Genomic DNA, 25084 nt, shown 5'->3' on the forward strand with positions numbered 1-25084 from the left:
CAGAAGCATTTGAAATCTCTTTATTGTGTGCCAATTATAGGAGGAAAAGATGTAGCAAGAAGAACTAAGTCAAGATCCTGTTTTAGACCAATTTTACCTCAGAAGGAAATAAAAACTCAAAATATTTTAGGGTAGAACACAACTTTAATCTCTAAGTAATCACTGTTGTCAACCGTGAGAAGAGAGTTGTGGACACTCCTTCCATGTCTTTCTCCCTGCAGTGTTCCAGCACTGGAGGTGCTGGGAACCCTGAATCACTGCAGAGCAGAGGTGCATGCATGTCTCCCACTGCAGGTCCTGTGACTGTGACAATGACTCAGATGCTGACAACAGAAGGGACAGCACGCTCACTGCTATCAGGAACACCGTATGCAGGAGGAGAGATTGTTGTAGCCGGAGCAAAGGCAAATGGCACAACACAAGCAGCTCTTCATGGGGAGGAAAACTAAATCACAAAATACAACTACAGAAAAACGACTACAAATTTGAGGGAAAAAACAGAGTTTGAAAATGTAGCTGAGTCTTTTTAAGTCCATTCTTTCAGTGTTTTGAATATTATTACATATTAATAATTAATACACTGACATTCCTCTCAGACGATTTGAGTCCCATTAGTCAATAACAATCATGCATTAAGAATCCTGGGTTGCTTTACAAAGACCAGGGGAATAAAACTGATCCAAATGCTGTTCTATTGCCCTTGCAGACAGCATTAATAAGAGAACCGCTGCACTTGTGTAATGAGAAGCCAAACACCAGAGTGTATCCCTACGGCAAGGACAGGCTACGTCACAACTCTTTCCCACCCAGACTTCCCTAACAAACAATGGTAATGACAGTGTCTTCCCATCACGTTGTTCTAAGGCTAGAAGGAGCTATGTCTGTGTCAAGGGGGACATCCAGACAAAAATGCTGCAATCTCATACTCATTCTAATACATCCCAAAAGCTTTAACGAATAAGTAAGATATTAACAATTACTATACTTCTGATAACTTCACTAGTTATTAGACTCAACTGCCTTCACGTACACCTTCCTTTGTTGCTTTCTCCTTAATAAGTCCACACAGGACTTCTCAGCCCAGAGTCCCCTCTATGCAGACAGGGAGGGAAGGCTGTTGGATGTATATCTGTGCCTTACTCAGAGGCCATTTTCCTACAGTTTACCAAGCCTGTAAATTCATGACATGCTGAAACTCTGCATGATAATTTCAAATTTGGATGTACAACTTTAATTTCCTTTTCAGTCAGCAACAGCACAGCCCGAGCATCTGTTCATGTTCCAACCCAAGACTATGACAGCCAAGTGACGTTCTCCTAAAATGCTTTCATAAGGGCACATTCCACAAAACTGCCTTACTGTCTCAACGGATGTACTCCAGAGCTTATGGGAACATCTGCAGTGAGTTTTAGGATGTTTCATGTACGGTAGCCAACGCATTCCATGTGCGTGAGATCATGAGGATGTCAATCATTTGCAATTTTTGATTGCTACAACGCCAGAGCAATAAACATTCAAGAAGCAACTGTTTAGTGCCAAACTTTTTTTTAAAAATATTCTCTGAGGTATGTGCATTACTAGCAACATGTGAAATATTTCAAAGAAGCTGATGGCATAGTGAAGTAACAGGCACCCGAAGCCCAGTTCCCGTCCTTCACTTAGTAGCCTAAACACGGAAGTGTAGCTTTTATAAAATTCCACTACTCAAAAGAGCAGGACTCCAGTCTAACGAAATGCTACAAATATCGAAGAAAAATCATTGCTTTCAACGTTTAAAGTCATTCCGGCCATAATACTTAAGAACTGTCATGGAAACTATGCAGACGCAATTCTTGGTCTTACCTCGAGTCTATCTGTCCGCATTAACTTCTGTGCAGCAGCTGCAGCAGCAGCTGGCACTGGAACTCCAGGATTCCCCGTGACCAACATTGGTGCAGTAGGCAAGATTTCTGCTGGAACCAGGCTTGGGGAAACAGGCCCCAGGTAGGGATTAAAGGCTGCTGATGCATTGGTGGCTAAGCTTGGTGCAACTGAAAACATTGGCTGAAAAGTAAAACAGAAAGCGAACTTTAATTGCAGGCCTCACTTCCAAGTTGATACCCTACTTCAAACAGCTATCATTTATTCTTCATATGTGACTCACTCTTCCTTCCTTCACTTCTGCTTAATTCTGTTTGGAATTTAGTCTGAAAGGTTTTAGAAAAGAGACATTCGCTAGGTCATGTTTTTCCTAAAATCTAGCAGATGAACTTCCAGAGGGTTTCAGAAGGTTAATATCTAAAATTGGGGTTTCGTCCTGAATATAACAGGGCAGACACTTGCTTGTGGTCACCCAGCCTCCACCTTTGTCCTAACTCATTCCTAGAAACTTGTCTGAAATATACATTTTGTATCTACAGATACACTCGAAAGGTCTGTTCACAAGTGTTAACAGATACAAGGGCCCTATCATCTGGAGCAGGCACAGGAGTCCTAGGGGATCACTGAGTCCCCTGGACATGCACAGTTAGCACATCTTGTGGGCTGTGAGAGGCAAAGATTACACTGTCTTTTGAGTGTAGAGAAGATAGCATTTGACCTGGCTACTTGATATGGGTTTCTCAGAAGCAATGGTCAAGATTCTATGAGCCCACCACATCTTTGGAAGGCATTCGGCAATGGGATAAGCCTCACTAGAAAGAGAAAAGTCTAGAATGTGACTGTTGTAAAATAGAACACTTCCCAGGAAATGCCACAAAATTATTCAAGAATTACACCTGGCAGCAAAGGATGGGCTGTCAGCAGACAGGATTTATGACGGAAATACTTCGATAGATGAAGACTTATGTTACTTTTTGATATGCAAATCAGAATGCCACAGAATAGATCTAATCTTGAATAGTCTGCTGAAATCTATTTTAAAAGTTAGTCCAGGGTAACAAGACACAATTTAAAGTTTTACTGATTATAGATTTTCAAAAATTTTAAGTTTTAAAGTTTAGTGCTTTGTGTAAAAATTATTCTCTCTCTGTATGTTTGTGTGTCTGTGCATGTATGTATGTATATATCTTTAAGGTTTTTTCTCTCTCTCTCTCATGGAAAAATGGTACCTGTACTTAAAGGTAATTTTTTTTTAACATTTTAGTTTCTTTTTCTGATAGTAAGAAATAGATCCACGAAGCAGTTTTATACTAAGGCGATATTAGATGAAGTGCTGCCAATTTGTCTCTCTGATAAGGCGTTAGAAGATGCTAGCGTATAGGAAAGACTCCAGAAAGCTTTGCAATAAAACTTTATGCAACATAAGATACACAAGTTATTACTATAACATGAAATCAAACTAAATAAAATGTCATTTCCATAATATTGCTATGACATCGTGCATGCAGAGGAATAAAACAGGGTTAATTTAGACCCTTCTACACAAAGCAGTCGTTTTCATTCTGGGTGACTACCTCTCCGGAGACATGTGGCAATATCTGTGGACATTTGTCACACTGGGGTGGTGCTACTGCATTTAATAGAGAAAAGCCAGGTATGCGAAAAGTGTAAATGACATTCTTTCATAAGAAAGTGTTAGGTCCCAAAAGTCTTCTGCATTAGGGTTGAGCATGCATCCTACATGATAGCTGTGCACTGCACACACATTTGTGCTAGGAAGACTATGAACAATAGAATATTTAATGTGCACTTTGATTCACTGGGAAGAATTTATTTATAGCGTAGCTCACAGTGATATTTTCAAGCTAAAATACCTAGTCCTCCAAGCACGTGATTCTGAATACCAAGCTTAGCTACTTTGACAGGTGCATGATTCTTGAAAGATGAAGTAGTCTAAAACAAGACTTTCACCTCTACCCCCAACCCAGTCCAAAGCAGCTATCCTCAGGTTATAAGGAACTGTTCATGTGTTACACTATTAAAAACAATTATCCATATCTAAAACTGGGCCCTGGGGCTTCTGGCTTTCAGCAGTTCCTAGACTAGCAGTTGACTGCAGGATGCCTCTTTGTGTCCTGGAGGCCAGGTCAGCACCATGAAAGGGGCAGTACTGCATGGTGATCATACATTATATTTCAACATCTGTCCAGGAATATACTAGTCAAATCTGTACTCTGTTCTACACAGTTAGATATAATACATGCAAAGCCATTAAGACCAGTGCTGTAACTAGATAAAAGAATTATTAGAAATTTAGCAGAGATCTAAAAGACTGGGAGCTAGTTAATATTCTTCTCTCTGCATTCCATTTCTGTGAATTAAAATGGGTTTCCAGAAAGTCCATTTATTACCTATTTCAGAAAGTTACTGAAATGTTTATGTCATTGTAGACTATAATAATTACTTTCAGGCAAAAGTTGAATTTATAAAGTCATTCGGATGAAGAGATATATTCTGACTTGACAAAACAACAGTAGGCCAATAAAACTCAGGCGCGTTAAATATCATCAAATAAAATACAGTGAAAACCAATATACGGATAAAATGTAGCTGTTACAAAACATGAGCACCTTGTGTTTGGGGCTGGTTACTGCTAGCCCCTAATCTTAGGAAATTGCACTTGTGACCACGGCCACTCCTGCATTCCCAGAGCTGTCCTGCAGAGGGCTCAGAAGATCTGAAAGATGGTAACAGATACACTGATATTTGAAGTAGCCCTTATTTTCTCTCAAGTACTAACTGGATAATGTCTAATTCTGTAACTGGTGTAACTGATACTGAGTACATCCCTGTAACAATGACTAATAGATATATTTGTTCCAAGGACACATAAAGGACATTGGTTTATGGTTGCCTTTTTCCAGGGCATTTTCCAGTGAGACAAACAAATTGCACATTTACTAACTGCAGGGATGTTTATTTACCACTTGTTTTTGTTTTAAATGCTTACATTAAGCTAATCATGCTTCATTATAACTGAATACATTATTCAATCTCATATTACAACCCTAGTTAACGACACAAACATGATTATTACTAGTAATTCCCTATCTGTGGCTTGTATGCTTTACTTATATTTTTCTAATAAGGCTTTTCTTCCTTTAAACTTTCTTTGGGGAGGGTTGGGAGAGTAGGAAGATATCTTTTAGCTCCCTTCTAAGTCCCCAGAACACAGAACAATGCCTGGCCTACAGGAGGCATTCCATGAATGAATTGCCACTTTGTTGGGGGACATCCTTATGTCTGTTTTCCAAATAAAATGCTCATGGATGCTATGTGCCCATCATTTGTAAAGGAATGAATGGAAGGTCAGGGACTGAACACATCTGAGTCTAATTTCAATCTGGTTTGAAATCTGGTTCTCACATAATGACCAAGTGTGAATTACAATTATCTGGAAGACTTTGAAATTGTGATTTCTTAGGCCACTCCTCCTTGTCTGAATTTCAAGGAAAGGTATCTAGGAAGCAGTTTTTTTTTTTTTTAAAGCTTCTATGTGATTTTATTCCCAGGCACTTAAAGAAACGGGTTCCATTTCTGATTGGACATGAGGTTTCTAAGGAAACAAGTTCCTTCGTGGTTCTCGTTTGCTGAGTATGGGTTTCAGGCAACACTGACTGCTCCCAGCCCACCTGTCTAACTCCTAGATATGCTTCAGGAGTCAGAATACTCTTTAAGTATCCCCACAGTGAGTCCACGCCACAACTGTCTGTTTCATAGAACTCCCTCTCACTTGAATGTAGCTCTGACCCCTAAAAGCCATCTGTGTTTCTGCTGTTCCTACCAAGCTGCAGATTCCCCAAAAGCGGTGCCTGCTTTGTACCTGTCATTCTGTATCCAACCAGCAACTGGCATTGCACGCGCCTGTGACTATTGTATAACACAGCCATTACAGATTTGCTAATTGCTTTTCTTTGCCAGAGAAAGTATCAAACACATGATATATTTTCTAGCATAGATATCAAGATGCTAAGAGATATAATTATATATTCCTTTCCACTTCAGTGTTTAGCTGTTTTTTTATAATGACTATTTAAAATCTTAACTTTTTTGTTTTCTAATTTTTATATTAAATGTTACATTTTAAGTATTATAATTACTATTCTGTATCATTGCAAACAACACAGGGTTGTTCATTTTAAAACACTGAAATAGTATTTGTTTTTATACAATGAAAGGGTCATATATAATAATAAAAATATTACTTTGAGATTATGGAACAGGAATTTTACAAGTTATATTTTTCTAAAATGTGTGCATGTGTACCTGTGCAAGCTCAATAGAACGTATGCATGGGTACCTGTGTATGCTCAGTAGAACATGTATATGTGTATCTGTGTATGCTTAGTAGGGTATGTACATGCCTACCTGTGCATGCTCAGTAGAAAGTGTTCATGTGTACTTGTGTATGATTAGTAGAATGTGTACATGTGTACCTGTGTGTGCTTCAGTCAAACATGAAAGCAGAAAAAACAAAGCTCTCTTAAAATAGTTTCAAGAAAGCCTTAATGTGGGCAACTGCTTTTAGGGAAGCACCATTTTGTAGTCAGAGGCAGAGCTAGTATTCGTGGGTTTGAATATAGACAGCATTCAAAGCTAACAAGAATTATCCATAAATTCACATTCAAGTCTTTGTCTAAAAACGTAGCATGTGACTTGAGTAAAACAAAGGTTCTTGTGGCCTCTGCTCCCTGACTGGCTTGGGAATGGGAGGAGGAAGAGGGATGCTTGCTTTTTCTGCTTCACTGTCTCCACTGATCCAGTTTCACTGAAACAAACATTTCAATAGTGCAGTCTCGCCTGAGACTCTTTCAGTAAAAAGGTTTCAAACGAACATAGGTCTATTCTGAGAGTTCAGGTCCTGATCTCAGGCTGCTTGAGAATTCACAGACTCACTGGTGCACAGCCGGACTGATGAGTGTATCAATGTAACTGATGAAGAAGCATTTTTTTTTCTAGAGACACTATAGGATGAACTGGCCTTATCTCCTGACGGTGAGTAAGCAAGACAGTAAAGCACTGAAAACTAGATTTCGAGGTGTTCCTGGCAGTGTGACAAATGATGCCTTCAAAGCATTCTGCACCCCACTGCTATGCAACACTAGGAACATGGAAGGGTGGCAAAGTCAAGGGGACAAGAGAAGCAACGCAGCTGGAGACACGAGCTGAATTTGACAACTCTGAATTGCTCACATACATGTCAGAGTCACTGAATGCCTGGGGAATCCCTACACAGGCTACGTGTCTCTAGGTGCTGTCTGGGCCACAGGAACAGCTGCTTCCTGAAGCTGTAGTTACTGCTAGCCCAGGTCCCAAGGAAAGCGGGTGAGGGAACATTAATGGAACTCCGGAGCTCATGTCCAGTTCTCGGCACCCACTGATCACACAGATCTCTCTGCACTGCAGAGGGCATGGAGCTGATCCTGGGGCCTAAGACACATACTAGGTGCTGCTTCCAGGTTGGCAGCCGGGAGAGGAAGTTCAGGGTCGCTAGACGGTAGTACGCCAGTTTCTCATTACACCCCAACCTCCAGCCATGATGTAGCACTTGCGAAAGAACATGGAAGGTTTTTCCTTTTTTTTTTTTTTCCTTTTTCTTTTGGAAACTAAGTGCTATAACCTCACCTCTCTTCAAAGATCATGTATTATAAAAAAATAAAAATAATTTATATTTTTCTTAGAAAATTTAACGCCAAGTAGAGTTAATCTCCCGAAGACTATAATTCATTGTGTAAACGTTCAAGGAAGTAGGCATACAGAAAACTACACTTCTTATAATCAACCCCAGTTTTTTACTAGTTGTGTAAAATGGGAATGATGTTTATACGATATAGAGACTTTCTTGATTGATAATTTATTTAATAGTCTATCTCCATGTTGAACATCAAAGAGCTCAAACAGTGAGATCTAGAGTAGCCAGACAGTCTGCTCCTTGGACGCTTTGACCACATGAGTTCTGTATCTAGCAAGGCTTGGTAAACATCTTGACTTTGCTATTGACGAGCTGCGTGACCTGAGCAGCGCAGGCAACCTCTCTGAGCCTCTGGACCTCAATCTCTAGCCCTGAGATACTATTACCTACGTCACAGGAAAGGTATGAAAATGATATATGCACTAGATGCCCTCCAACTATTATATTTGTCTCTAAAATGTTATTTAATTGATATACTGCATGACAATCTAATGAAAGCAGAGAAGTCTCCTATAAATTCTTGCATTAACCAGGTTATCAGCACCATGTCATGGTCTAATGGTTCAGTGACTGTTGCCCTAACAGTCACCTCTCCTGCCTTGGAAACACTGCCGACAAGTGCTGACCACTGAGGCCCATCTGAGGCTGCCATGTCTGGCCTGTGCTCTGGCTCTGAGTTATAGCTCCTTCCATCTTCAGGGCAGAGAAACCACTATGAGTCTGTGTCTGGATTACAGATGACCAGGCCACTCCTTGCTTCTACTTCTATCTATCAGTTATGGAGCTCTTCTCAATCCGAGGCATAATACTGGATGTTTCTAAGTTTCCTCTCATTTTGCCACATCTGCTATCCCCTTCTTGTTCCTCATACTAAGTTTGGGGATTAATTTGTTGAGCACTGAGGACTAGAACATTGTCTCCTGCTTGATTGCAATCTTTGTCTCTCCTCATAGGCTTTTGGTACCCTAATGCTCCGATGCCATGGCTCCGTTCACAGAATTCCCACTTTCACACCGCCACTGCCTGATCTTGTGACCACACATCCTCAGACTCTTTGGAGTGTGTTCAGAGCCACAGTCTATGTTAGAGACAGGGCAGCCTAGAGCTTAGTTGCACTCGATAGGTAGCCAAAATTAAAATTTCAGAAAGCAGTTGGTTACGGCCATCCCATTTATTTCTGTATCATTATCCTCATCAAAACAAGGCTGACCATGAAGGGGATCAAACAGTCTCAGTGGGGTTTTGAAGGCAAATTTCCTGCATTAAATCCTTCTCTACAGTCATTATAGTAAAAATGCTTTAGGTTTGAATAATTAAAATGATTTCAATGCTTATTATAATAACACCATCCTGAATAGAGACTTTTCATCTATAGTTTCACAATACTTTTGCAAAGGGTAATTTTCACTGAAATATAATGATGTGAGGGGAAATTAACATAAGGCCTGTGCTCATAACTAATACAGATAATTACTTTATCTAAGCATAAAATTTTCTAAGAAAAGTACCATAAATCTGATGGTTTCAGAAATCTATGATTTAGTGACTATGTAAACACATATGTCACTAGCATTTCAGAGAATAAAGGTCTTTGGAGTTTGTCCCAGATCTAAGCATATATGACCTTGAATCAGCCATGAGAGTAAGACTTAAGGACAAGGTCAGGACATGGCCTGAGACATCACAGAAAGCATCTCAGGGCCATAGTGGGCATAGTCTCTTCCATCCCAGACCTATGCCTGCCCATCCCAGAGGTGTTCTGGGTCACAGAGAGCACAGAACAACAGTTAATATGATTTACAAGTTTAAGTGGAAAAAAGAACCTCATATCAGTCAGAAGCAACCTTATACCCTAAAGCAGAAACTGCCCTAGATCTTTGAAACCATACATGAGAACCAAGCTCAAGAAAGTTTTTTTTTTTTGTCCTATATTTTCTGGAAGAAAGAATGATTGGTTATTCAAAACATTTTTAACAAATTGAAAATATTTATGCTATCACCACATAGACATATAAAATTAGGAGAGTTATAAAAATAAAGATATCACATTTTAACTGAGCCCCCAATAATGTAATAAAATAAAAATCAGATTAAAATGATAGAGAATTAATTATAATATTCTCTCACCTCGACTGTACAGTACTGATAATTGGTATCACTGCCGGTGTAATATGGGGATCCCTCCCACCTCGAAATGCAATCCCCCCCTCTTTTTTGGAATGACTGTTGCATTAAGTTCTAAGAGAGAATAATAATTACATTGAGTTCAGGTGTTAAAATGTATTAGGAAAAAAATCAGTTAGCACGCATGCTACAATTAACGAACTAGAAGAACGTGTTTTCATGACCTTATAATAAGTTAATAATACGTTAGTGATAAATTACTGTCAGATATATTCTGATCTCTATAAATTTCATCACATACGTAAGCAATTTAGGATTTCTGTACAGTAATTAACATAAACACCATTTTAAACAAACAATAACTATGACAATAAGATTATTAAATTCATTTACCACATGCACATCAACAATCTAAACATTTAGACAGCAATGTGTGTTCATAAGCAAGTTACCCATGCACACAGCTAGGAAAATATTAAATATCTATGATCACTCATAGCTTATCAAATTTAGCTATTTTCAAAGGCCCTTGGAGTTCTGTCTTGGATTAGTTCTCTTTGGAGCAGGCGTCCAAGCCTGTGGTTATGACTCACCACGGAGAAAAATTGCCTAGCCTTTGTGAATACAAAGTAATTTCAAGTTAAGGTTTTCACAAAGTCTCTTTTTGGAGAAAGAAAAACGACAGGGATTCTCTTCAATGAGGGAAGAAAAGGAGAAAGAGCCTCAAAACCAACAACTATTATATATCTATCTTCTTTTGGTTTTAAATAAAACATCATTATTACCTTTAAAGGCAATGCAAAATACATCTTTCCTAAACTGACTTTGATGATTATTTTAACAAATACCTGCAAGTTAAATGATTAATTTTGAAAAGAGTGTTAGGGGAAGCAATGCTAGCCTTTAAATTGCCAAAGACCTTTGGCACGAAGCTAAGTAACTTTACAGGGTGAAAATACCAGGCAATGGCCACTGCCGCCTGTGTTCACATACAGTCACTGCTTCTGCACATACATGGAGTACTTGGCCACACAGACAGGGATGGGGGTGGAAGCATGCTCACCACGGGCTGTAACGGGGCACCAGGCATCATGGCATTGGCTAGCTGCATCTGCTGGGCCAACATGGCCATGTTCTTCTGCTGAATCAAGTTATTTCGTCCATTAATCTCCAACTGCGTTTTTTAAGTGTGGGGGTGGGTGAAGGTATTTGCAGTTCTCCCGGGAGCAACGACCCTGAAAGATGAAAGAAGCAGGCACCATTGTGAAACAGAAACTAGTGAACTATAGAAATGATATGCAAATAAGTCATCTATAGCTATGAAGTTTTCATAAAAGTTATCATTCACACCTATTCATTACACATTAAGAAAAAGTAATAAATCCAACCACAAATGTAGTCTCAAAATGAGAATTTAAGACATTTGAAAAGTTCAAAAGCTGAAGGAAGTTCCTTCAACATAATGTTCGTGTTACTATTTCCATTTTAAAAGCCTATAATTAAAAAGTTAAGTCTAACACAGTGACTATCAACTAAAAAGTTTTGACTGCTGGCCACAAGGTCTTCTTCCTCAAAATTGTGAAGTCATGGAGAGACTCATGCAGGCTTATTATTGGGATTTTTATGCATACTGAATTTAAGCAAATTAGCCTAGAGGTCTCAAAGAACACTGTTTCTTCAGAAAATGCCTCCAAGTGAACCCCGTAACAAATAAAATGGAAACTGCTACTGAACTTTTACAAGTCCCATGCATTAGGGATTTTATGGCTGACAAGAGAACTACCACTTTCTCACAGCCATGGAGATTTACAGATAATCAAACACTTGTGATAAATGAGCCTTCTGCCCTTCAAAGATAACACTGTCCCATGACCCCAAACTATGAAATAATCAGAGACAGAGATGCTCATCCTGCAAAGAACTGACAATGAAAAAAAACCAGAATAATTCACTAAAGCTTAATAACTATAAGTATGCATTTACCCTGGCATGGTTCATCAGAAGACTTTATTAAAGACTATAATATGCCATATTGCGGGAAATACTTTAACCATATTGACAAATACATCTCAACAACTACTTTGACAACTTTTTCATCAGTGCATCTAATCAGAACTCCTTGTTTGTTCAGAAGAAATCACAAAGATTAAGCTGTCACTAACCTTCTTCACCCTTTTTTAATCTATAGAAAAGTAAATTCTGTTTAACTTTACTTTGCATAAACTAACTCTGAAAAACTGATGCTTATGCCACAATTGTAAGTCAAATACTCTATTTTGGTTCTTTTCCTTTAAGAATTTTTAGGACAAGTCTCTGTACTGAGAGTTTAAGGCTCTGAACAGTCTATAGCTTCCTTAGTCTTTCTCAGGTCCAAAGGAAACTCCACTCCTCCAAACCCTGGCCCCTATTTCCCTCTACCAAAGCAGCCAGTCTTCAGCACTGTCAGAAGGGACACATGGCCCCTATCTGCACACTGAAAGGAGTGCTGTCCTCCAGGCTCTCACCGCACAACTACCGTGGCTTCTCTCAGCCCCTATCCTAAACCTCCCCAAGCCATGGGCTTCCCTTCCCTCAGCTTCTTATTCCCGTATAACCCTGCCATTTTGGTCAGGTACTCTCTTTGTTCCTGCTCTTTTGTCTTTTTTTGTTTGTTTGTTTGTTTTGTTTTGTCTTCCTCTCTCAGCCTCCTCTCTCTTACCACTTTTTCTTGATCTCCTGGTCAGCATCCTCTCTCACTCCCCATCCCCACCATGGCTGAGTCCAGTCTGCTGGCCATATTAAATCTACTACTTTCTCTCCGTGCTCTGGACCCTCACAGATGACTCTGGTTGTACCCTCCCTCCTGTCTACAGTAAAAATCTCCCCTTCAACCACATCGTGGAGCAGTCAGTCATATCCTCAATTTATACATCTGTATTTATTTCCACAAATAGCACACACAAAGCCTGGTCTTGAACTTGTAGATACTAACAGTTGCTTGTCTCGTACTCCTTTCTAGTGCCTTCCCTGACCACGCATCACCAAGCCAGCCCTTCTACCTATGAACACAGCCCTGACTGAAATCACGGAAAGGAATCTTATGTCCTGGTTATAAGTTCTGCATCACACGTCCTTTCAGAGTTTTAAAATAATATGGATTAAATGCCACAGCATGCTCACGGAGACCAAAGAACCACTTGTGAGAGTCACTTCTGTCCTTCCATCACATAAATTCTCAAATTAAACTTGGGTTGCCAGGCTTGACAGTGAGCATCTATACCAGCTGAGCCATTTTGCAGGTCCATCCGTCTTGAAATTTAGAAGCGCAGACAGGCGCATGGCCTCCTTTCTGTGTTTACGATAACTAATCAGGGGAAGAGGCATCACCTGACCACACTTCTTACCTGTTGCTTAATCATATTGTTTTGGTCCCTAACTTTCCAAAAGCTGTGGGTATGTTTTAAACAGGATGTTCCTACTCGTCTTCTCTGTCCTGTGACAATTCCTGGGGAGACTTGAGAAGGCATCCACCCAAGTTCAAGATGGCAAACCAACGTGTTGACTGGGGTTAGGGCATGAGGGAAGCTTATCTCTAGTGCCTGTGACCACAAGTTGGGTCCAGCAATGTGAATTCGCATAAGCACTTCGATGGTTCTGGCATAAGAGAAGATACCACAGAAGACGTCTTGTGCAAATCCCACAGGAATTTGCTTCGATACGCACAGAAAAAGTAACAGTAATCCACACAAGGGATACTTCATAAACTTTGACTTTTAGGAGGTTTAAAATAGGTTGGGTGCTGACCATACTACTGAATGACTGAAGTTCCACAAATAAAAAGATCAGGAATAAGTTAGAACAAACATCCCATGCTAGAGTATTACCTAAATGTCTAAAAATACAAAACAACTAAAATCCACCAGCAGTATAACTTCCTTTGAGAATTTAGGTAAAGCTAACAGCAGTACATCCTAGCGCTAATGAATGTCATGGAATACAAACCAAATTTAATACCAAGTCTTTATTCTGAGCTATGCTGACTGAATGCTTTCATTCAGAGACCAGAGAATAATTTATATTCATCACAAGCCTTTAGATACACACACACACACACACTCTCTCTCTCTCTCTCTCTCTCTCTCTCTCTCTCTCTCTCACACACACACACACACATACACAGACACACAGACAGGCAGTTTGTAAGGTGACTTGGGAGGTCAGGAGATCTATACACACATCGCTTGCATTTGTATTTGGCACCCTAAAATGTAGAAAAGGGCAATACACTCAACAAGCCTAACATCAAATTTGTATAGCCTATAAAGCTCACATCTGGAGATTCATGTAGGAGTTACTATTCTCAATTATTTAGATGTCACCTCAGCACACATTAAATTGGATTACTAGGATTTAATAACATAAAAACTGACATGTGTGTGTCATATGTACATGTGGTGTGCATGTGTGTGTATGCATGTGTGTGTATGTGTGTCATATGTGCATGTGGTGTGCTTATGGTGTGTGTGTGCATGCATGTGTGCGTTCATGAGCAGATGCCCAGTCTTCACACTAATTGTTCTTTATCCATTGAGACAGTGTCTGTCTCTGAATCTGGAGGACACTGACTGGCTAGACTGACTGGCCAGGTAGCTGAGCAGTCTCCTTTGCTCTCTCCCAGCACTGGGATTCCAGGTAAGCACAGCCTTGGCCAGCTTTTCACGCGGTGCTGACGATTTGAACTCAGGTCCTCATGCATGCCTTGCCGGCCCACTGAGCCAAGATCCCTGCTCTTGGAGTGTATTTGCATTTGGCTTCACAGACACGTGTACAAGCACCTATGTTGTAACTGTACAAAGATTGCTTTAAACAGTGGCTTTGTTTTTCGGTTGGGTGAGTTCGTGGAATCGGTGAGCTCTATGTGGCCATGTCGTCTTGTCAGAGTAACCACAGCAGGCAATGTGCCTCTGTGATAAGGGAAGCTGAGAGGAGCTCAGGCCGGCTTTCTACATAACTGGATACTGCGCTGTCAATAACTCTGAATATTGTCCCCACTTTCCTTAAGACCTTCAGTAAGAAGGAAGTGGTTCACTCAAGCACTACAGCTTTAAAAAGTCCTGAAAATAAAACAGGCACAGAACCCAGTCATCAATAATGAGGAGGCGGTGCTTCCTTAGCCATCACCCAAAGAAAAACCCCATTCTAACCCATGTATTCGTGTGGGATTTTTGTGTTTTGCATTTGTTGATTCCAGGGCAGCTTTACTTTCAGATCACCATTAAACTGAATGAAATCAACAACAGTGACTGAGAACATCACACTTGCAAGTTATGATATTAAAATTCATTCCATCTGAATTTAAGGACAAGCTCATTTAGCTTGAAAAATTATAATCAACTTTGTGATGAAAAGAAGTGAAATTTTGTTTGAGCAAAGTGTTTAGTCCTCAGAACAAATACCAGGTTCACTCTTCAATCTTACAACTCTGTACTACACATTTAAAAAATAATTGTATGGGTATGTAAACATAGTAAAATCACAAAGTGAATGGATGGGATTCATGTTTCATGTTCACAAAGAGAGAAGATGGGGACTATGGTGAGTGCCAGGCAACCAACAGGACAGAAAGGATAAAACATTAAACCAAGAGATGGGAATTTAGAAATATGCAAATGATGTGCCTGAGCAATTTCTAATATTTATTTCAAAAGCCTGCTAAATGATGAAAAATAAAGCAGCACTTTAGTTAGAAGGTATAATAATTTAATAATACAAAAAAGGTCAAAATTACATTTTGATTGTTTTTCATTAACCTGAAATGAAAGGATTCCTACGATTATGTAGTCAGAGTCTAAAAAGATGTACTGTCATGCTGCCAAATACTAAGGACGGGTAGGACAAAATTACCCAGTCAGATCTGGGTAGACAATAGAATAAGGAGGCAAGGAACAAATTACATACACCTCACAAGTCTTTTCCAGCTTCCTTTGGCAACACTGAGTTTCTAGTAAGGCTCCTCAAATTAGAATCGTTTATTTCAACGGTTAAAACAAAACCAGTATTTCCTTTGTGAAATCAGAGACTGTTTTTGAAGCACTTTCTGGAGATATTTACTGCATAGATCTTAGCCAGAAATGTGACCGTGAAAGCAAGTAGCTGCCTACTGAAACTTCTTGCCAGTTTTTTCCTCCCACAGCTGGTACATATTTTCCCAAAATAAGATTATTAATGGCACTGGTCACTAAGAATTCTCACTTCCACGAAATGTTTTCTTGTGACCTGACCTCATTGTCTAGTTATTCTTCTATGCCATTCAGAATATATTATGTGATATTAACATAGTTTAATATTTATCTTTGTTTGCCTACATGTACATATGTGCACTGTGTGTGTCTGGGGACATGGAGACCCAAATTGGGCATCAGATCCCCTGGAACTGGAGTTACAGTGATTTCGAGTAATCATGCAGTTACTGAGCATTGAACCTGGACCCCCTGCAAGAACAGAAGTGTTCTTAATTACAGAGACATTGCTCCAGCCCCTAACATATATTACAATTTTAATTTCTAGTTTTAGTGGGAGAAAATTTACAGCAGTCTATATGATTTACTTTAAAAAAACTGTATTTAGTCCAAACATTCCAACACTAATATATAAATCCTTCCATTTGTCTTTTTTTAAAAGATGGTTGTGCATTCAATTAATGCTAGGAATCATTTTATGGGATTTTGCAAGTGTAGAGAAAAAAATTGATGCGGCCAAAAAAGACTGTATTGTAGTTTATAAATTACTATTTCTTAAAACATACTTGCTCCCATGGAGGGTTTATATTGGTTTGCAAGACATCCTGTACCCTAAAAAGACATTCTATGTTTTCTAACCTCAGCATTATTGGCAATTAGGGCCATATATAAATGTTGTGGTACAGGTGACTGGCTACACCAGCTCCCTGTAACACTATCATGCCCACGCAGGAACAAGCAGTGGCTGTCACTGGGATGATTACCAGTTGAGAAACAACCACTGATTTATAACCAGTGAAATATAATGGACACTCTATTGGTCCGCTAGGGATGCCATAACAAAATTACTAAAGTCATTTAAAAACAGACATTAAGTTTTTCAGTTTTAGAAGCTAAAAATTTAAGATGAAGTTATATCCTATCCAGTTTTCAATCAGAACTCTCTTCATGGGCACCTTCTCTTTGGATTCATATCACCTCTCTCAGTGTGTATGGAAAAAGGAGGATGGGGGGGGGATGAAGGGAACAAAGGATGAAGAGCAGGAGAGACAGGGAGGGAAGGAGACAGAGACGCTACTACTATAGGCTCTGTGGTATTTCTTGTTATAAGGACACTGACCCTGTTAGATCAGAGTTCCAGTCTTCTGGCTTCATAATCTTAGTTCTAGCCTTAAGATCCTCATTTACAAACATACCCTGGGATTAAGACTTCAGTCTATTAATTCTGTATGGATACATATATCTAAAATTAGCTATATGTACCTTAAATATTTCACCATTTTAAATGGAGGAAGTTAATCTGAAAATTTTCTCAAACATAAAGTACTAAGTTTGTACTAAGAAATTCAAAGGAAAAGGAGCAGGTGGTTGACCAGTTATTCCTTCAAATTTAATCAACTACTAACAGCTGCAAATTGTAAAAACTTGTAATTTATGAGAAAATGAGTTTCAATATTTATCTATTTTTCTTTCACGTTTCTATAAAAAAGTCTAAAAGTTAAGATTTTTACCAGAGGCTAGTAAGAAATACATTATGTCCTAATTTCTTATAATGAGTTTATCATAGATATGAAATATGTATCCAGCCAAAACAGAAAGCGCTGGGTATTTAGGCTTTCCTCTTTTCTGGCACCCTGAAAAGCTCTTATTACACGCATCACACACAGCCTGCTGACTTTATAATTTATCAATACTTGAAAGAACACTGGCTCCACTCCTCAACACTATCTAACTGGGTCACAAACGGGAAATTTAGGTAACAGTTTTAGGTATTTAAAGAGTCATTTTCAGAACTCAATAGCGGTTCTAGGCGCTGTCTTGTAGAACATTCCTAAGGTTTGATGATGAAGATTCTTGTATATTAAAACCAATAGTGACATTTACAATATCCCAAAATACCCTCCTTGCTGACGCAGTATCGAGGCACTCTACCTCAGTGGGATACTGCGGCTTTCCCAGAGTGCTCAGGAGCTCGCATTGCGCAACTGCATTAATCATCCTGGAAATGACAGAAGGGAAACTCTATACCTCTGCTCAGTGTTCTGAATGCAGGAGCTTTGGGTTGGCTGCCTGAGGGGTAGGGGGAGAAAGGGAAAAGGCAGCAAATCAAAGACATTCTTGTGACCAAAATATCATGTCTCCCTCCGACAGCTTTTGTTTGTGAGAGATCATACAGACACGGAACTGTGAGAGTGGGCTGCACCTGTACGGTCGTCGCCAGAAATCCAGACCTATTTAGAGCTGCCTCTGATGCCAAGGAACACAAAGGAACAGTTTTGCTTCTCTTATACCCGTGGACCCTATGCTACAGACATTAATATCATGGAGGCTGTTCTAGCACCATGGATGTTCCTGGTTCCACAGTCCTTGTGGGATCCCAAGATGGATTCGGTCTGCACCCCTGAACCAAAGTGGAGTCTCTCTGACCTTGTGAAGTCCAGTGACATTTGATAGGTGCCAGTGCCATTAAACAGTACAGCATGTGCTGGCTGCTTTTTTATAGCAGCAGAAAATTGGAAATGGCAGATCACTACATTTATATTATTCTTTTCAATTGCTTCCGTTATTTTTCAGCATAGTGACTCTCAGATTTCTAAACTATGGCTGAAACACTTGTGCCATTTTATGGGTTTCAAATCAAACCAGCGAATAATCTAAAAGATCAATGTTTACATAATAATCTTTGGGGGTGCGTTTGTAGGGCATGTTTTCCAGCCGAAGAACAGAAAGTACCTCACAAACAGGACGCAACTCATCCCTGTGCCGTAACTGGGTGGATTACAATATGGCACAGATAAAAAGGGGGTAAACTTAGGTGAAATACACACACGCTTCTCACAACCATCTTTTAAAAGGCTTACTAGCACAGCTGTTTGCAGACATATGCTAGTTCCTGGTTCATGTATAAACAAAGCCTCCATCTTACATCTTCCCCTCCTTAAATCATTGATTTAAAACCAAAAGACATACCTTATCACAATAAAGAAATAATGCTTACATAATGCTCCTGTGTTAAGCACTATGCTAAGCACACAATAAATGTTGATCGCTTAATGCCCCTGAATCGCAGTTATCTTATAGTTTCTTTTACATTTCCTGGAGCATACATGGTATATGTGGACTGCACATAAATACACCACCGAACCCAGTAGATCCGAGTCTACTCGCTGAGTTGGTGCTCCTAGACACTGTGCAAGGATCCACATTCCTACCAAGTGCTCATCTCACAATAAAACCACAAACAGCTCTATCAAGGACAGGTCACAACTAAAGGAAGGGTTTTAATCTTTTTTGAGTTCCGTAAAGGGGAAAAAAAAGGTTCCAAGATGGAAGCTACTAACTCTGGAAGTTAATCCATATGGTGTTTCAAACTATAATGGAATAGTTAGATGTGCTTCTACATTTCAGTTTGTCTGTCGCATCTGGCCCTTCCACAGCACCAACAGCAGAGTGCAGGGAAGCCAGAGTAATGCTCCACACACTTCATTTCAACAAGAAATGTGGAGTGTCAAGAGTGAGTGTATGTATTTCATGGACTTCTTTGATTTGCCTATATCTGAAATTATATAAAAGATATATATATATATATATATATATATATATATATATAGAGAGAGAGAGAGAGAGAGAGAGAGAGAGAAATACATATGGTGATCTTTAAGGGGCATGGTTTTTATTCATGGATATAAAAAAACTAAAGAAAATCAAAGTGGTAACATTTTGATAAAACCCACTTACATTTATACAATTATTCCTGTTAGATCCTAAAATACCTACAAATATATAAAACTTAATCTTGTTTTTACATATTGACCTGATACTCATCGTTGTCATGACAACTTTTAAAGCATCTATGCTGTATATTTTCACCAAATAATGTTAATATTTTTATTATTAATCTTCAAAATCTGCTCGCTATGACAATACACCTAGTGTACAGAATGGACGATTAAACAATTTCTTACACTAAAACGGACAACAGCTTGTGGTCTTTTTCACATTTGTTTGTTTTTTACTAAAATGACTTCACCACACTCCTCTTCAGGCTTTATGCACATCCTACCTTTGCCAAATATGAGATTCTTTCCCCCCTAATATTTCAGTGGAGGTCCATAACCTGACACGAGCCCCTAATTTAAAATACATTGACACTTTCTGTGCTCAAAAATGCTGTTCAAGTCTAGCGTTAAAGGCTGCTGTTTGTGCAGACGACACGGAAGGAAAGGTGGGCTGATGAGAGAGCTCAGCGCCGGCTCACCAGCATCTCCTTCTGACAGGCCAACTTTGTACCTGAACAAAATGTGCTCAATTACACTGGTTCTTCGGTGCTTATGGGGGAAAAACCCTCCTCCCATCCCCATGACGATCCACTAAAAATGTGCACAGCCATCACCTCTCTCAGACTTGAGGCTCCGGTGAGGAGAAAAAAAAAAAAAAATGTTTCATGAGCCCAGGACACAGCTCCACTGGGTGCTGGCAGCGGCAGCAAACGCAATCAGGGTGGAAAAGATCTTGAAGCAAAAAGTGGTATTATCAGGACACAAGTTACGTGAGCCTGTCTCTCTCCTGCTCTCTGCAAGTCTCTCACCCCAAGTCTCCCACGGGCTTCCCAGGGAAGCCCCTCAAATATCTAAAGTAACACTCGAAGACATTCCCTGAAGTTTATCTCGAGGAATAAGACACTACAAGGACACATTTCGCATCTTTGGTGTTTGGGGAGATTGGCTCCATACCAGCAAATAATAAAAGCAAGCACAAACCACAGACATTTAGAAAACCGCTATAGATGAGCTTGACAGTGAAATCACCCTGTGAGCATGCAATCCCAAAACAGCTTAGTCATCCCAGGGTGCTCTGCTCTGAACAGACTCCGAAGCTGCAGAGCATATTTCAAGTGATGAGGATGGCACGGGTGGAGCTGCGGTGCCTGGCGCGAGTGCAGACATGGCAACACTGTTTTCATAATAAGCCAAATGCGAATGTAAGAGAAAAGGCGCATAGAGATGTCATGCGATGCTTTTCTCCTGGTTACCGACACATCCAGACTGGTGTGCCGTGTGCAGGGTAGCATGCCTTGAGGAGCATGCTTTCCATTCCGACATCCTGTTCCTCACTGAAGCAGGAGGACTTAGCAGAAAGAACTGTTTTTATTTTCCTTTGAGTAAAACTCTCTCCTCATCTGTGAATTGTTTACCCATCCTCCTCCCCTGGTGAATGTTTTCCAGAAGGGGACTTACTCTGCCTCATAGTTCTTGTATCCACAGCTTATGTCAGGCAAAGAAGACTAAAGTACTGAGTTCCTGACTATATTTCAGAAAGGACCTGTTAATGGAGCCTGTTTTATTTTAATACCTCTTAATCTTATAGTATTTAGTATTTGAACTACAACAAAACATCATAAGTTGAATTGCTTACAAAGACTAAAAATTTATTTTCAGAGTCCACCAGCTTGCAGAGTCTGAGAACAGGGCATCAGAAACATAGCTTCCTGGCGGGTCCACTCAGAAGGGACATTTGCTGAGAAAGATAGTCTCAACCGTTTTTCTCTATCTCCCCCAGCATCGCCACTGACTCACATCCTGTCGCCCCTTTTCCTTGGAACAGAGTTGCTTTCTGCTCTAATTTTCTACCATATGTTCCATTTTCATGGTCAACATTGGTGGCCAGCCATAGCTCCCCTAGCCTGCAGGCAGGACCCATGGCCATTCAATGGAGTGTTCCTACCCAGCACAGCCTTCCAGCCCCATGGTTCCCGGAGTTGGCAGGAGAGTGCCAGCTTGGCAGAAAGCTTTAGGCTCAAGTCTCACCTTTGACTCTATTAGAAGTTCTACCTTGAATGCAACTTTGTCCTCCGTGAAAACGATGATTAGAGAAACCAAAGGAGGATGTGGACCTTAAATTAAGGAATCCCTACAAACTTCACCTGCGGCTGGGACTCAATAAATGGAAATGACTAGACCCGAGTCACTCTGCTGGCTCACTGGCCACATCACGGGAACCTTGCAAGCCTTGCTTCCCATCACCTGCGAAGTTCTTTCAGGACTAGATAGGGTCTTCGACAACCTATAAACTTTTGGTTATAGTTTGTCTTTACTACTTATTTTCATGTAAAATGCTATTTCACTATTATATAGATAGAAAATACATATTCCCACACTATATTATTTGCTTTCAAAATTCACTATGAATATATTGAGTCCATAAAATAATTGAGAAAACTAGATGTGTGTCTGACTGGTAACACAGCACATGCACACATACTGTGTACAGGTCACACTAAACCATGTTTAAGCCCTTGCACAAGATATGTCTGTATCCACGCTTACCCAGATACAAACCGCTCTACACCCACCCATCCCTGCCATTTCTCGGATAACTTGTCAGTGGAGTTAAAGACCCAGGTTAAGCGCCACCTCCTCCAAGAACTTTTAAGTCTTTGTTAAGAGTCCTTCTAGTGGTAACAGTGCCTGGTATATTTCAGCAGTGGGTCTCCTTATCAGGTTCACATGCTCATCCTTTCACTGTATCAGACCCAGAGAAGGTGTGAACTATGGCTCTTCACAGTTCACCCTTAAAAAAAAAACAAAATTGATCTCTCTCTCTCTCTCTCTCTCTCTCTCTCTCTCTCTCTCTGTGTGTGTGTGTGTGTGTGTGTGTGTGTGTGTGTATGTCTCTCATTTATCGAGACATGCTTTCTCTATGTAGCCTTGGCTATCCTGGAACTCACTCTGACCAGGCTGGCCTCAGATTCACAGAGATCCACCTGTCTCGGCCTCCTGAGTGCTGGGGTTTAAGGCGTGCGCCACCACCTCCCAGCTCAGATTTCACTTTTTAAAAGTATTGGGTTTTAATTTATAAGGAACAGTGCCTTCACTCCAGTTGGAAGTACTGTTTTTGATTTGTTTATCTTTGAAAAAAAAAATCTGTGGGCCAGGCAAGAGTTTTAATAAACTAAGCTTCCTTGTGGGGAGTTAGGTTAAGTTCCTTTTCATGTTGTGAATTGGTAAAAGCAATGGAATTCAAAAATACTAAGAGAAAACATATAATATAAAAGTCAACAGGTTCTTTCAAGGAAAGTATAAATAAGATTAGTATGAAAATACCAAAAAAATGCTTTAAATAGGTTTAAATTATCAACCACTATATCATTCATCTTTAAAAGTCGCCTCAAAAATTGAGAAAGAGGATCTCAAAATTTACTTATCCCACCTTTTTCTTAAAGATTTTTTTAAATTGTAAGGAAATTTTCAAATTAGATACATATTTACCTACGTAACGCCCTAGTACTTTGAGTTTCCAAACACCCTCTGGCTGTTATCTCTGTGTTTTAGCCTGACAGCCTACTCCATACTGCTACTTTTCCTCATGCTGCTTCCCCATATTACACTTAAAAATGTGCTCCATTCATGGGCTTCAAAATATAGATCATCCTGGGGCTGGGATGGCTCAGCAGTTAATATCATTTGTTCTTCTTGCAGAAGACCTGGGTTCAGTTTCCAGCATCAGCATGGTCCTTTACAACCATCCCAAACTGAAGGTCCAGGGGGTCTGATCCTCGCTTCTTATGGATATGAAACAAATGTACATGCAAGCAAAATACTCAATACATAAATTAAAAATGAATCATATATATATTGATTGATAAAAATCAATCATATATAAAAATGATTATATATATGATACATATATATGATATATATATATATATATATCTATATATATGTATCTTTCCACAGGACCTTTACCATTTTTAATGAACAAAGACCATTTCTTCTACCTCATTGATGTGGGATTCCACTCTGTATGCTATGAATATGTTTTATTACCACTGGTTAATAAAGAAGCTGCTCTGGCCTATAGTAGGGCAGAATATAGCCAGGCTGGAAGAGACATATATAGTCATCAGAGTCAAAGAGACGCCATGTAGCTGCCGAAGGAGAAGGAACCAGACCCTTTCTAGTAAGTCACAGCCTTATGGCAAAACACAGATTAATAGAAATTGGTTAATTTAAAATGTAAGAGTTCATTAATAAGAAGCCTAAGCTAATAGACCAAACAATGTTGCAATTAATACAGTTTCTGTATGATTATTTGGGTCTGAGCTGTCGGGAAACAAAGGAGCAGTCTCTGCTTACTCCTCATTCTAGGAGCTACTATGCACAATTAAATGAACATGTCTCAATAAAATACATAATTTCCAAACTTTCTGAGAAATGTACTCATTTTCTTATATTTAATGACCTACTCCAAAAGGTAGCAGATAGGGGAATGGAATCCAAAGGGATGAGGGAGAGAAAAATGGAAATGGAAGGAAAGAAGAAGGAAATGAAGGGGGACAAGGAGAAGGGGAAAGCTGGGGTCAAGATGAGACAGAGCATATTATTTCAGAAAATCAGAAAACTGGCAAAAAATGGGCTGTGGTACTAAAGTACCACAGAAAAGGGCTGAGGGCAAGCAGTGGGCAAGCTTTCACCCCTTCCTCAGTGAACCCCACAGGGACTGTATGAGACCCACCCCACATTAAATGTTTCATCACAGAAAGAAAGAAAACGAGTAAGAGAGGATAAATGACTTGCCCCAAATCAGAGGTTGGTAACACAGTTAAGTTCTCAAATGTAGGTCTGATACTCATTCTGCCACTGTAGTTTCCTTTCTTTCTTTCTTTTCTTTTTTTTTTAAGGGGGGGGCATTCAAGTCAGGGCTTCTCTCTCCTTGAATTCATTCTGTAGACCAAGCTGTCCTCGATCTCATAGAGATTCACCTGCCTCTGCCTTTCAAGTGCTGGAATTAAAGGTGTACATCACTGGACCACTGAACCACCTTATTGTCTTTTAACACAGTGACTTCCCAGGATGGAATCCAAACAGCCAGGCGCCCACCATGAGTAAGACAGAAATAAGAACTATACCACAGATTGGGTGGAAACATTCAGGAATGTCAGCTGACTGCGGCTAAGCCAATCAGGTGAGCAGGGTTTGCTCAAGGCAGCTAGGTCAGAGAGTTAAGGAAAGGATGTAGGCATGGCTCAGGGGGCAGCAAGGGGTCCAAATGCAAGCAAAGAATAGCCCCATGCTCAGTGTCTTTGCAGCTGCCAGTTTGGATGTCAGAACACAGGCCAGGTGAGATGGCC

The 25084-nt window shown here is 39.9% G+C and overlaps 1 protein-coding gene across 19 annotated transcripts in view; it reads right to left on the reverse strand.

The window, feature by feature from the left end:
* Positions 1-25084, reverse strand: part of Mbnl1 (muscleblind like splicing regulator 1) — a 176246-nt gene that overhangs the window by 22110 nt on the left and 129052 nt on the right. For 8 of the 19 annotated variants that reach the window (XM_048424801.3, XM_048424803.3, XM_085682458.2 and 5 more), the window contains 2 exons: positions 10800-10971; positions 1843-2043 (listed from right to left, as the gene is read on the reverse strand). In XM_048424801.3, coding sequence (XP_048280758.1) covers positions 1843-2043; positions 10800-10868 — 270 coding nt within the window. In that variant the 5' untranslated portion in view covers positions 10869-10971. Of the gene's footprint in view, positions 1-1842; positions 2044-9739; positions 9851-10799; positions 10972-25084 lie in introns of those variants that run through there. The other 11 variants (XM_087899485.1, XM_087899482.1, XM_087899483.1 and 8 more) reach the window with 4 other exon arrangements.

Source organism: Myodes glareolus, chromosome 20 (genome assembly GCF_982192425.1).
Source record: "Myodes glareolus chromosome 20, mMyoGla1.1, whole genome shotgun sequence".
In the NCBI taxonomy this organism is placed as follows: domain Eukaryota; kingdom Metazoa; phylum Chordata; class Mammalia; order Rodentia; family Cricetidae; genus Myodes; species Myodes glareolus.